At 45.8% G+C, this 12,725-nt stretch overlaps 1 protein-coding gene across 1 annotated transcript in view; it reads right to left on the minus strand.

Annotated features, from left to right (window-relative positions):
• Nucleotides 1-617: 617 nt before the first annotated feature.
• Nucleotides 618-12,725, minus strand: part of sema3g (semaphorin 3G) — a 179,492-nt gene continuing 167,384 nt past the window's right edge. Inside the window, exons 16-17 of the mRNA XM_086002042.1 lie at nucleotides 12,410-12,549; nucleotides 618-8,190 (exon numbers count right to left, since the gene is read on the minus strand). Of these exons, the coding sequence (XP_085858168.1) occupies nucleotides 7,747-8,190; nucleotides 12,410-12,549 (584 nt within the window). The 3' untranslated portion in view covers nucleotides 618-7,746. The remainder of the gene's footprint in view (nucleotides 8,191-12,409; nucleotides 12,550-12,725) is intronic.

The raw sequence follows: 12,725 nt of genomic DNA on the forward strand, positions 1-12,725 counted from the left end.
ATGGGGAACCTCATAATCAGAGACCCTTTTAAATGGGGAACGTTATTATCAGAGACCCTTTTAAATGGGGAACCCTATTATCAGTGACCCTTTTAAACGGGGAACGTTATTATCAGAGACCCTTTTAAACAGGGAACCCTATTATCAGTGACCCTTTTAAATGGGGAACCCTATTATCAGTGACCCTATTAAATGGGGAACCCTATTATCAGGACCTCAGGATCCTTTTAAAATGGAGGGACTGATTATCTCTTAAAGGGAGACGTGTATCAGGGCTTTTTTTTTAAAGAGTGCCTTGCTATTAGATCCTTTTTTAATGGGGTGAACCCTTGTTTATCAGACCCTTTTTGTAACAGAGGGAACAGTGCAATCTGAACCATTTTTAAATGAAAGGATTCCTTCCCATCGTGACATATAAGTCTTTCTTTCTTTCTGCCTTTAGAGTCATGCTAACAAGCCCACACTACTCTTAAAAGAGGGATCTGATCGATTGGACACAATACCTTTAAGACATTTTTTTAAAGGGGCTGGGGGTTAAAAATAATAAAACAAGTGTAGCAGTTCTATAAAGATAACTTCCGGGTGTCCAAACAAATAACAGGGGTCACTTGAAAAGGTCACATTCTAATACACCTGGGTTTTATTTAAATGCAAGATTATAAATATACGTAAACAAAGTAAAAATTACATCTAAAGTATATATAAACTGATTAAATACAGTGTTCGTTTAACAGAGCTCCACAACACTAACTCAAAATGTTTGAAGCTGCAGACTCCCATGATCTCAAAATTTAATCTGTGTATGATTTACTGCCCTATGGAAAAATATTCTCCCGTTGAAACATCTACAAAACAGATGATTGTATCTAGGACGGAGTTCCTTTTTAAAAATGGACACAGGAATCTTGGCCTCGGCAACAACAACAACAACTTGTATTTATATAGCGCCCTTAACGGAGTAAAACATCCCAAGGCGCTTCACAGTATTATAAGACAAAAAAAATTGACACCGAGCCACATAAGGAGAAATTAGGGCAGGTTGGTCAAGGAGGTAGGTTTTAAAGAGCGTCTTAAAGGAGGAAAGAGAGGTAGCGAGGCGGAGAGGTTTAGGGAGGGAATTCCAGAGCTTAGGGTCTTGGCCACAGAAGGCACGGCCACCAATGGTTGAGCGATTATAATCAGGGGTGCTCAAGAGGGCAGAATTAGAGGAGCGCAGATATCTCGGGGGGTTGTGGGGCTGGAGGAGATTACAGAGATAGGGAGGGGCAAGGCCATGGAGGGATTTGAAAACAAGGACGAGAATTTTGAAATCGAGGTGCTGCTTAACCGCCTTGTCCGTTCCTTCATATACTTTGAGGTCTGTAAGAGGATTGGAATCTAAATGTAAAAAAAAACTGCAGAGTTAAAGGGAATGACCCGTGACAGATGTAACGATGAATACATTAAACCTGCACACAATCGCGGCTAATGCGACAGTCACTTTACTTTGTGAGCCTTTGCCTAAGACTTGTCAGCATCTTTTTTTCCCCTTCAACTTAAAGCTGGCCAGCAGCTGATACAGAGATTAAACTTGTAGATCATGGAAGCTCAGCAGCTTTGCGTCAGGTACAGGTGCGCATAAATAATAATAATAATTTTTTAAAAAGAAAATAAAACCTGCCGTCGCATTCAAGCTCCAAGCTTTGAAACAGTTTAAAAGTATGACTGGAAACACGTTTTGTAAATTGGTTGGCAAAAAGTAACATGAACCAAAAACGACCTAATCCTGTACAAAATACTTAAATGTAACTATATACATTATTTTACAAATCGCAACCGGAAACAAAACTCTGTGAAGCAATTGGCATTGATAACAAAAAGAATACCAGGGTTGCTAAGTGATGCTGTGCCCAGTGAATGCGGCCTAACCAAGGCTTTGGGGATCGATTCCAAAATGGTAGTCATGGCAATATGAGGCACCGGTCGGACATTTTTTGCTTTCTCTGTCCAGTATCTTTTCCTTGTGCTAAGATATTAACCTACAGCTGCCGCGAGCCCGCCAGTTCGGGTCACCAACTCTGGTTGGATATATTCCTGGAGGCTTCATCACATGACCTCCTGCCTCCAATCACCCCCCCACGCTCCCGCCATTGGTCGTCCAACATGTCCATCCTCGCGGCTCCCCGCCTTCCCACGCCCAATTGGAAAACGAACAGACGCTTCGTTACCCGATTAGATGATTCGTGACTCTCAGTCAAACAGCCTTTATTTTCCCACCATCTCCAATATTTTTATAACTAATAAGTGTTCAAAGAAAATGTAACAAAAAAATGTTTTATACCCCGATGATTTTTCGCCCAGGTGTTGCTCGCAGCAGTGTTCTAGAGATTAATCTTCAATTCCTGGAGCGTCCAGGCCAATCCTGGAGGGTTGCCAATGCCATCCCTACCTCCAGTACCTCAACCAAGTGGTCAATCCCTGGCCCATGACCCTCAGCAGGCCGTTCAAACCCGCACCCAATCACATCCGAGCCAATCCTGCCCACAGCCTGCCCACAATCCTGACGACACCCACCGACTTTCATTGGGTAGCAGTCGGAGGTGGCGTACCCTGGCTGGCTTCCCCCACCTTCCTCCCCCACCCCACCCCACCCCACCCCCCAGCCCAGGTGTACTGAAACCAACTGCAGTGTCCCCTACCATTGGTCCACCCGAGAACTGTTAACTCAGCACAGACCAGCGATAGATATAAGAAAAGTTATCTGGTATAAGTTAAATAGTAGGACTTAAACACGGATTAGTTAAGTAGCAACTAGATGTAGAGTAACCAAAGTTGGAGTGATTTTCAGTTATGATGTACAGTTGCTCAAAGTATCCCTTGAAATTACTTGTTAAACAATGTTTGCAGACTTGACTTCTGTTCGTCAAGCCTTCAAAACAAAGCAGAAATCCTTTTTTGTCACCCGGGTAGAGTGGTGCACAAAAAATCCTGGAATCACTTAAAAAAATAGGAAGATAGGAGCGGGAGGAGGCCATTTAGCCCCTCGAGCCTGTTCCGCCATTCAATGAGATCATGGCTGATCTGTGACCTAACTCCATATTTGCCCCCAATATCCCTGAATACCATTGGCTAACAAAAAATCTATCAATCTCAGATTTAAAATTAACAATTGGCCCGGCATCAATTGCCGTCTACGGAAGAGAGTTCCAAAATTCCACCACCCTTTGCGTGTAACAGCAACGGGGGTGAGATGTGAAAGGACCTCAAGATTTTGATTTTGGTTTGTGATATTAACCTCTGAATGCTCAATGCATTTGTACAGCATTTCTTTGCCCACTGTCTAGAAGGGGCATTAACCATGTCCAAAAATCACAAATAGCATTTCTAAGCTCAGGTTCTTTCAGGATCTATGAGCTAAGGTGGACCAAATGACATTTCTCACCCAGAACCCATCTAGTGATGAAGAGACAGTGAGGCTTCCAAGGCTTGTCTGACATGGATTTGTACAAGTTTCCCTGACATTTTTAATCGTGTGTAGATATGATACCGACAGGAAAAATCTTCTTAATTCTGTCGCTCAGAAGCAGGCATTCATTCAGGGATGACAGAAAGTTTACTTCAAGCATCCTTTAAAAAGCAGATATACAGGTGACATCTCACAGCCTGTTGAGATCATTTTGGGAAGTAACCACATACTAGTGGATTGGCCACAAGTAGTTTACAGGTAACTTATGCTACACTAACTAAAAGAGTAAATGTACAATGTGTACCTCGGCCTCCAACAGACCACATTTAGCACTAATCCATTTGTTCCATAGGGTAGCCAAGTCCTTTCTAATACTCTCTGATGCTTTCATACACCATATTTCTTCTTTTAAGACTCTGATATACCACACCTCACTGTAACACTGTCCAACATATCAAACTATAACTCTCTCTGATATAGCACGGTGGCATAGTGGTTAGCACCGTTGCCTCACAGCGCCAGAGACCCGGGTTCGAATCCGGCCCCGGGCGGCTGTCTGTGTGGAGTTTGCACATTCTCCCCGTGTTTGCGCGGGTTTTCTCCGGGTGCTCCGGTTTCCTCCCACAGTCCAAAGATGTGCGGGTTAGGTTGATTGGCTATGATAAATTGACCCTTAGTGTTAGGGGGATTAAATACGTGGGGTTACAGGGATAGGGTGGGATATGTGTTGGTGTAGGTGTTCCGGGGATCGGGTGGGATATGTGTCGGTGCAGGCTCGATGGGCTGAAATGGCCTCTATCTGCACTGTGGGGTTTCTGTGATTCTGTGATACCGCTCCTCACTCTAACACTCTGATATACCACACCTCACTGTAACACTCTCTGATATACCCCACACCTCACTGTAACACTGTCCAACATATCAAACTACGTATAACTCTCTCTGATATACCACTCCTCACTGTAACTCTCTCTGATATACCACTCCTCACTGTAACACTCTCTGATATACCCCACACCTCGCTGTAACACTCTCTGATACCCCACACCTCGCTGTAACACTCTCTGTGGGCAAGGCTGCCTGCCGATAGCACAGTCAGAAGATCCCTCCTGTGGTACAGTTATACAATGAGAAATGGCTAAAACCTTCTTGTCGTATGGAAAAATAACTCAGGCCTCGGCTGAAGGTGAGATTTCAAGTGGCTCAGATTGTATTGAGCTGCGAAATGTGATCTTGTCTTCTCCATTGCTGTTTTCAATCTTGGCGGTGTTCTGCAGGAAGGTTCTTTGCCCTTCCCCTGAGCAACCCAAAAAATATCAAGATTATAATGGCTACTCGGGGGTGATTGCAGGCGGGCGATAGAGCGGTTCAAATAACGTCGCCAGATTTCTTTTGCTTCAGTTTTTCTTCACGGGATGTGGGCGATGCTGGCAAGGTCTGCTGTGCTGCCCATTCCAAGGGCATTAAGAATCAACCATATAGTCGTGGCTGGAGTCATGTGTAGGCCACACCAGGTAGGGGTGGCAGGTTCCCTTCCCTGAAAGGTGTTAGTGAACCAGTTGGGTTTTTAAACAATTCAGCAGCTTCAGAGATTGCAGGCTCAAAATAACACCCTGATACCTATTTATTTAATGTATAGAATCATAGAATGATACTGCCATCTTCTATGTATCGATAGATATATTCCTTAAGGCTAAAGGGATCATGGGATATGGGGAGAAGGCAGGGACAGGGTACTGAATTTGGATGATCAGCCATGATCTCATTAAATGGTGCAACAGGCTCGAGGGGCCGAATGGCCTACTCCTGCTCTATGTAGCACAGAAGGAGGCCATTCGGCCCATCGCGCCTGTGCTGCCTCTTTGAAAGAGCTCTCCAATTAGTCCCACTCCGCCCCCCCTCGCTCTTTCACCAGAGTCCTGCAATTTTTTTCCCTTCAATTATTTATGCAATTCACTTTTGAAAGTTGCTACTGAATCTGCTGCCACTACCCTTTCAGGCAGCGCATTCCAGATCATAACAACTCGCTGCGTAAACTTTGTTTTCCTCCTGTCCTCATATAAACCATTGGAATCATTGGGGTGTGGGGGGCAGCAGAGGTTAGTTCATTTGTAGTCAGTGTAACATGTAATGAGGCCTCCATTGAAGAACTGTTAACAAGTTTATCAAGTATTATTAACTACCAGGAACAATGCAGTCAGAGATTAATGGAAAATACAAAGATAAATTTACTGTGCCCAGAATAGAATCTCCTGCTGAGTTTTTTCTACAGTTCTGGCAAGTAGGTGAAGGGTTTCTGATAAATGCCAAGTCCCCTATTTACAATGTAAATCACAGCTTGTTTCTCCTTTAAGTCTGGTTTTCATTAAACAGTACCAAAAAGAACTAGACTTGGCCGATCGGGAAAATCCAGATAGCGACAAGGCATACCAGGACTTTCTAAAAACGGAACATACCAACTGGACACCCATCAGAACGCACCTATCGGAATACACCCAGCTGTACCCATGGGAATACACCCTTCGGAATACACCCCTGGGAATACACCCCTGGAAATATACCCCTGGGAATACACCCTTCGGAATACACCCCTGGGAATACACCCCTGGAAATACACCCTTCAGAATACACCCCTGGAAATACACCCTTCGGAATACACCCCTGGGAATACACCCCTGGAAATACACCCCTGGAAATACACCCTTCAGAATACACCCATGGGAATACACCCCTGGAAATACACCCCTGGAAATACACCCTTCAGAATACACCCATGGGAATACACCCATGGGAATACACCCTTCGGAATACACCCCTGGGAATACACCCCTGGGAATACACCCCTGGGAATACACCCTTTGGAATACACCCCTGGGAATACACCCCTTCGGAATACACCCCTGGGAATACACCCCTGGAAATATACCCCTGGGAATACACCCTTCGGAATACACCCCTGGGAATACACCCCTGGAAATACACCCTTCAGAATACACCCCTGGAAATACACCCTTCGGAATACACCCCTGGGAATACACCCCTGGAAATACACCCCTGGAAATACACCCTTCAGAATACACCCATGGGAATACACCCCTGGAAATACACCCTTGGAAATACACCCTTCAGAATACACCCATGGGAATACACCCATGGGAATACACCCTTCGGAATACACCCCTGGGAATACACCCCTGGGAATACACCCCTGGGAATACACCCTTTGGAATACACCCCTTCGGAATACACCCCTGGGAATACACCCTTTGGAATACACCTTTCGGAATACACCCTTTGGAATACACCTTTCGGAATACACCCCTGGGAATACACCCTTTGGAATACACCTTTCGGAATACACCCCTGGAAAGATACCCATCGGAATGCACCCTCTGAAATACACCCCTGGGAATACACCCATCCCCTGTAACAGAGGTTCACAAAACCAGGAGTCGTGGTCCGAGTCTGGTCCACAATGCCATTTCGAATGAATCAGTAAAGCCAGCCCACTCAATTTCCCCGCCAACAAACCTAACTACTAAAAATCTCAAGATACGAGAATCTCTCTCTGAGTATCAGGCCACACTTTATATATATTGGTGATTCAAACGTAGAAGCAATGATAAAGAATTGAATCTTGCTCTAGGACAGTGGGACATCCGGTTTCCCTAATACAGTATCATGCACGCTTTGATAGATGATTGCAAAGTCAGGAATATGCCACCTTCCTGGGTCAAACACACTGACGACATTATATGCTTGGCACTGTTCTGTACTGAGAACAAAGTCCTACAGACCAGAGGTTGAACAAGTCGGGCACCACTGAACTAAAGGTCTCCATTCCTTGCTCTATTTTTCCATGCTTTCTGCTCAAATATAATGGATGGGTTCCTCTGTCCCTAGACCGAACATTCGGTGATTCCGATGAGTTATTAAATAACATATATAAATAGGCAGAGTTTAATGTTATATTTCTATCTACTAAACCAACAAGGTCAATATTATACTGCAGTAAACTCAAAAAGAATATGGTTTTATAACTGATTCGGGTCTCTGTTGGACTTGGAGTTGGGGTGGGTGTTGAAGATGCGAAAGGCTTTTGGCGATCTTTGGTTCCATTTTTTTGACCAGGGTCATCCTGTCTCCCAAAATAGCGATCGATGAGGTTCACAGCCTCAATTGAGAAATGTCCATTTTTTTTTGGAAAAGTTACTTCAACTGCTCTGTGAATGCTTGGCCTGCAGTTTGGCCCTCTGGAGTTCGGTCCTTATATACACAATCCAAGCAGAGTCCAGTCGCCTCTATGTATCGGTGATGTCCCGCGGCGTCCTGTTGCGGGGCTTGCTCTTCCCCCTTTTCCCGCCTTCCGACATGAACTTCCACTTGCTCATCATCATCTTGCGCTTCTTCCGCTGCTTGTCGTTGCACCACACCCTCTCGCAGTACTCCTCCACTCGGTGCAGGTTCGAGTAGCCGATCAGCTGCATGATGTCCTTGAACCAAGGCTTCTGGCTGTGCAGCCGGCGGGGCGGAGTCACGCAGCGCCGGTTGGTCAGCTCCTCGTCGTCGCGGTTGAAGATTTCCTCCAGCTGCTCGCTCTCAATCACCTCCAGTGAGATCTTGGTCACAGTCTGAGTGAAGCCGTGCTCCATGGTTTTGCAGTAATAGGTTCCTTCGTCCATTCGGTAAATCTTCCTGAATAAGAGGCCGTGCTCAGTTTTGATGATCCTCTCGTCTGTTTTCACCTGTAAAAATGAACCAGTGATTCAAACAACAACAACAAGAACAAGCATTTATATAGCGTCTTTAATGTAGTAAAACATCCCAAGGCGCTTCGCCGGAGCGTTATCAGACAAGATTTGACACCGAGCCACATAAGGAGTTTTAGGGCAGGTGATCAAAAGCTTGGTCAAAGAGGCAGGTTTTAAGGAGCGTCTTAAAGGAGGAGGGAGAGGCGGAGAGGATTAGGGAGGGAATTCCAGAGCTTAGGGCCCAGGCAGCTGAAAGCCAATGGTGAAGCGATTAAAATCGGGGGATGTGCAAGAGGCCAGAATTAGAGGAGCGCCGAGATCCCGGAGGGTTGTAGGGCTGGAGGAGGTAGTAGAGATAGGGAGTCTTATTCTTGCTGTTTGGCAATGAACAAAAAGTTGGTTTTCACTCACAGTAAGGAGATTGATAGAGCTACTCCAGACAAGCTACTCACCAAAAAATAAGCAAGACTTGCATTTCTATAGCGCCTTTCACGTCCCAAACGCTTTACAGCCAATGAAGTACTTTTTGAAGTGTAGTCACTGCTGTGATGTAGGAAACACGGCAGCCAATTTGCGCACAGCAAGCTCCCACAAACAGCAATGTGATAAATGACCAGATAATCTGTTTTACTGATGTTGATTGAGGGATATATATTGGCCGAGACACCGGGGAGAACTCCCCTGCTCTTCACAGAATCACAGAAACCCCACAGTGCAGATAGAGGCCATTTCGGCCCATCGAGCCTGCACCGACACATATCCCACCTGATCCCCATAACCCCTACACCAACACATATCCCACCCGATCCCCGTAACCCCACGTATTTAATCCCCCTAACATTAAGGGTCAATTTATCATAGCCAATCAACCTAACCCGCACATCTTTGGACTGTGGGAGGAAACCGGAGCACCCGGAGGAAACCCATGCAAACACGGGGAGAATGTGCAAACTCCACACAGACAGTTGCCCGAGGCCGGATTCGAACCCGGGTCCCTGGCGCTGTGAGGCAACAGTGCTAACCACTATGCCACCGTGCTGCTCTTCTTCGAAATAGCGCCGTGGGATCTATTACGTCCACCCGAGAGAGCAGACGGGGCCTCGGTTTAACGTCTCATCCGAAAGACGGCACCTCTGACAGTGCAGCTCTCCCTCAGCACTGCACTGGGAGCGTCAGCCTAGATTTTTGTGCTCAAGTCTCTGGAGTGGGAACTGAACCCACAACCTTCTGACTCAAGAGCACTACGCACTGAGCCCCAGCTGACAGCTGGTCATTCAGTAATTTGTTGTCTGTGTGACCTTACTCTGTGCAAAGTAGTTTCCATGTTTCTCTACAGAAGAACAAGTGACTGAATTTAAAATAATCTATTCATTGTAAAATGCTTTGGGAAGTCCTGAGAGTGTGACGAGTTACTATAGAGATGCAAGTTCGTTCTTTCTTTCTATGATGAATGCTTCAAATATCTGAGGACAGAAGTTAAACATTAGGAGGTTGAATTTCCATCGGCGTTCTCCCGATCATCTTCCGCCGTTTCTCCGGAGTTTCCGCGGTTCTTTTGCCGAAGTTACGGCAAACGATTCGGAGTTCTCCCCGTGTTTGCGTGGGTTTTCTCCGGGTGCTCCGGTTTCCTCCCACAGTCCAAAGATGTGCAGGTTAGGTTGATTGGCTATGATAAATTGACCCTTAGTGTTAGGGGGATTAAATACGTGGGGTTACAGGGATAGGGTGGGATATGTGTTGGTGTAGGGGTTACGGGGATCTGGTGGGATATGTGTCGGTGCAGGCTCGATGGGCCGAAATGGCCTCTAGCTGCACTGTGGGGTTTCTGTGATTCTGTGAAACCCCCGCGGAAAGTCATGCCATAGGAAGTTAGCAGGACGGCTAACCAAAAGGGTAGTAAAGGGGCGGAATATGCTATCAAACGAATTTACAGCACAGAAACAGGCCATTCAGCCCAACTGGTCTGTGCCGGTGTTTATATTCCACACGAGCCTCCTCCCACCCCTCTTCGTCTCACTCTATCAGCATAACTGAAGGGGGTGGTATAAATGGTCTTGGGCGGCAGTACAAAATGGGCAATAGTGAATCAGACAGCTCATTTTACACCCCGCCCAATTTACCTTTCCATTGCCCAAGACGCATTTCACCCCCAATAGGTTCAACAGGCTATTCCAAAGGGGCTGTGAGAAAGGTCTACAAGCAGATGAAAATGCTGGGCAGGAAGAGACCAGCTGGTCCATCAACCTGCCCCAGTGAACCTCACTGCTTTTCTTATTCCTAAAAAATTCTTATATTAAATATCAAGATCATTTCACCCAATTCTCATTTTTGCATTACAATTTTTTTTTAGATGGAGGGCAAAAGTAAAGAATAGGGTGAAAAGACTAATTATATACCGTCCTTTATCCATTTAGATGATCATATTTAAATGGAGAGAAAGCACCGTCTGCAGTTGGGTAACATACAAGGGCATGGTTCCAAACCCTGCCCGGATAAGAAGACAAGAGGTCACCTTCCTTTGACGGCTGTTAATGCATCCAAGTAAAAAAGGCTGAAAAATCTCAGCCCTAGCCCCAGTCTACTTTGTGCAGATGTAGCCCCAGTCTACTTTGTGCAGATGTAGCCCCAGTCCACTTTGTGCAGACATAGCCCCAGTCCACTTTGTGCAAACGTAGCCCCAGTCCACTTTGTGCAGACATAACCCCAGTCCACTTTGTGCAAACGTAGCCCCAGTCCACTTTGTGCAAACGTAGCCCCAGTCTACTTTGTGCAGATGTAGCCCCAGTCCACTTTGTGCAGACATAGCCCCAGTCCACTTTGTGCAGACATAGCCCCAGTCCACTTTGTGCAGACATAGCCCCAGTCCACTTTGTGCAGATGTAGCCCCAGTCCACTTTGTGCAGATGTAGCCCCAGTCCACTTTGTGCAGACATAGCCCCAGTCCACTTTGTGCAGACATAGCCCCAGTCCACTTTGTGCAGATGTAGCCCCAGTCCACTTTGTGCAGATGTAGCCCCAGTCCACTTTGTGCAGATGTAGCCCCAGTCCACTTTGTGCAGATGTAGTCCCAGTCCACTTTGTGCAGATGTAGCTCCAGTCCACTTTGTGCAGATGTAGCCCCAGTCCACTTTGTGCAGACGTAGCCCCAGTCCACTTTGTGCAGATGTAGCCCCAGTCCACTTTGTGCAGACGTAGCCCCAGTCCACTTTGTGCAGACGTAGCCCCAGTCCACTTTGTGCAGACGTAGCCCCAGTCCACTTTGTGCAGACGTAGCCCCAGTCCACTTTGTGCAGACGTAGCCCCAGTCCACTTTGTGCAGACATAGCCCCAGTCCACTTTAAGCAGACATAGCCCCAGTCCACTTTGTGCAGATGTAGCCCCAGTCCACTTTGTGCAGACATAGTCCCAGTCCACTTTGTGCCCATGTAGTCCCAGTCCACTTTGGCCAATTTCAAAATACCTAATTAATCTGTAATTAAGTGATCTCAAATAGATTCACTTTGCTTACCTGTGGCTAATACTATCATAATCTCACAGAATCATCGAATAGTACAACTCTCGGCCCATCGAGTCTGCGCCGGCTCTTTCGAAGAGCAATCCAGTTAGTCCCACTGCCCCACTCTTTCCCCATATCCCTGCAATTTTTTCTGCTTCAAGTACTTATCCAATTCCCTTTTGAAGGCTACTATTGAATCTGTATCCACCGCCCTATCAGGCCGTGCATTCCAAATCCTAACCACTTGTTGCGTAAAAGAGTTTTTCCTCCTGTCGCCTCTGGTTCTTTTGCCAATCACCTTAACTCTGTGCCCTCTGGTTATCGACCCTTCAGCCATTGGAAACAGTTTCTCTTTATTTACTCTGTCTAAACCCTTCATGATTTTAATCACCTCTATCGAATCTCCTCTTAGCCTTCCCTGCTCTAAGGAGTAATCTATTCATTGTAAAATGCTTTGGGATTAGGGGGTTGATTTCACCCCTCCCTGTCTAGACTAGAATCAGTCACAAGTCTTTGAGGTACAAAGACAGTAGCTTGGAGATTACACTGTACAAACATTCACTTCAAATTCCTCTGTTATTTTCACAAAAGACGTCGACCCAAATCCATTAAGTATTCACATGATAAAATCGCTCCACAGGATCTCCAGGTTAGTGTTACAACCAAACCTGCTGCCCAGTAGCCTAGGAGATGACAGAATTAAATGGTTTCACTCACCTCATCTTTCATATCGTCCACAGCTCGCTGTATGAACCATTTGACGGTGGCCTGAAGAGATTTTGGGATACATTCTAGAAAGGTGCTGTTGTGTTCAGTCCCATAAACCACCCTCTCCTCCGCACTATCGAACTCTTCTACTGCGAGTAATTCAAAATACAGCATTTTAAAAGCTATTGTAGATTCATTTATTGGGATCATGCTCAAATCAGTGAGGACCAAATCTGGCAAAAATATTGGCGAAGTAGTTTGATTCCTTATTTGCTAATATCCATTATTAATATTAATATTTTTCTATTCAGACGAGACCTCAACC

This window comes from Somniosus microcephalus, chromosome 11, assembly GCF_052327205.1.
Source record: "Somniosus microcephalus isolate GS21.2 chromosome 11, FLI_Smic_1.0, whole genome shotgun sequence".
Classification (NCBI taxonomy): Eukaryota; Metazoa; Chordata; class Chondrichthyes; order Squaliformes; family Somniosidae; genus Somniosus; species Somniosus microcephalus.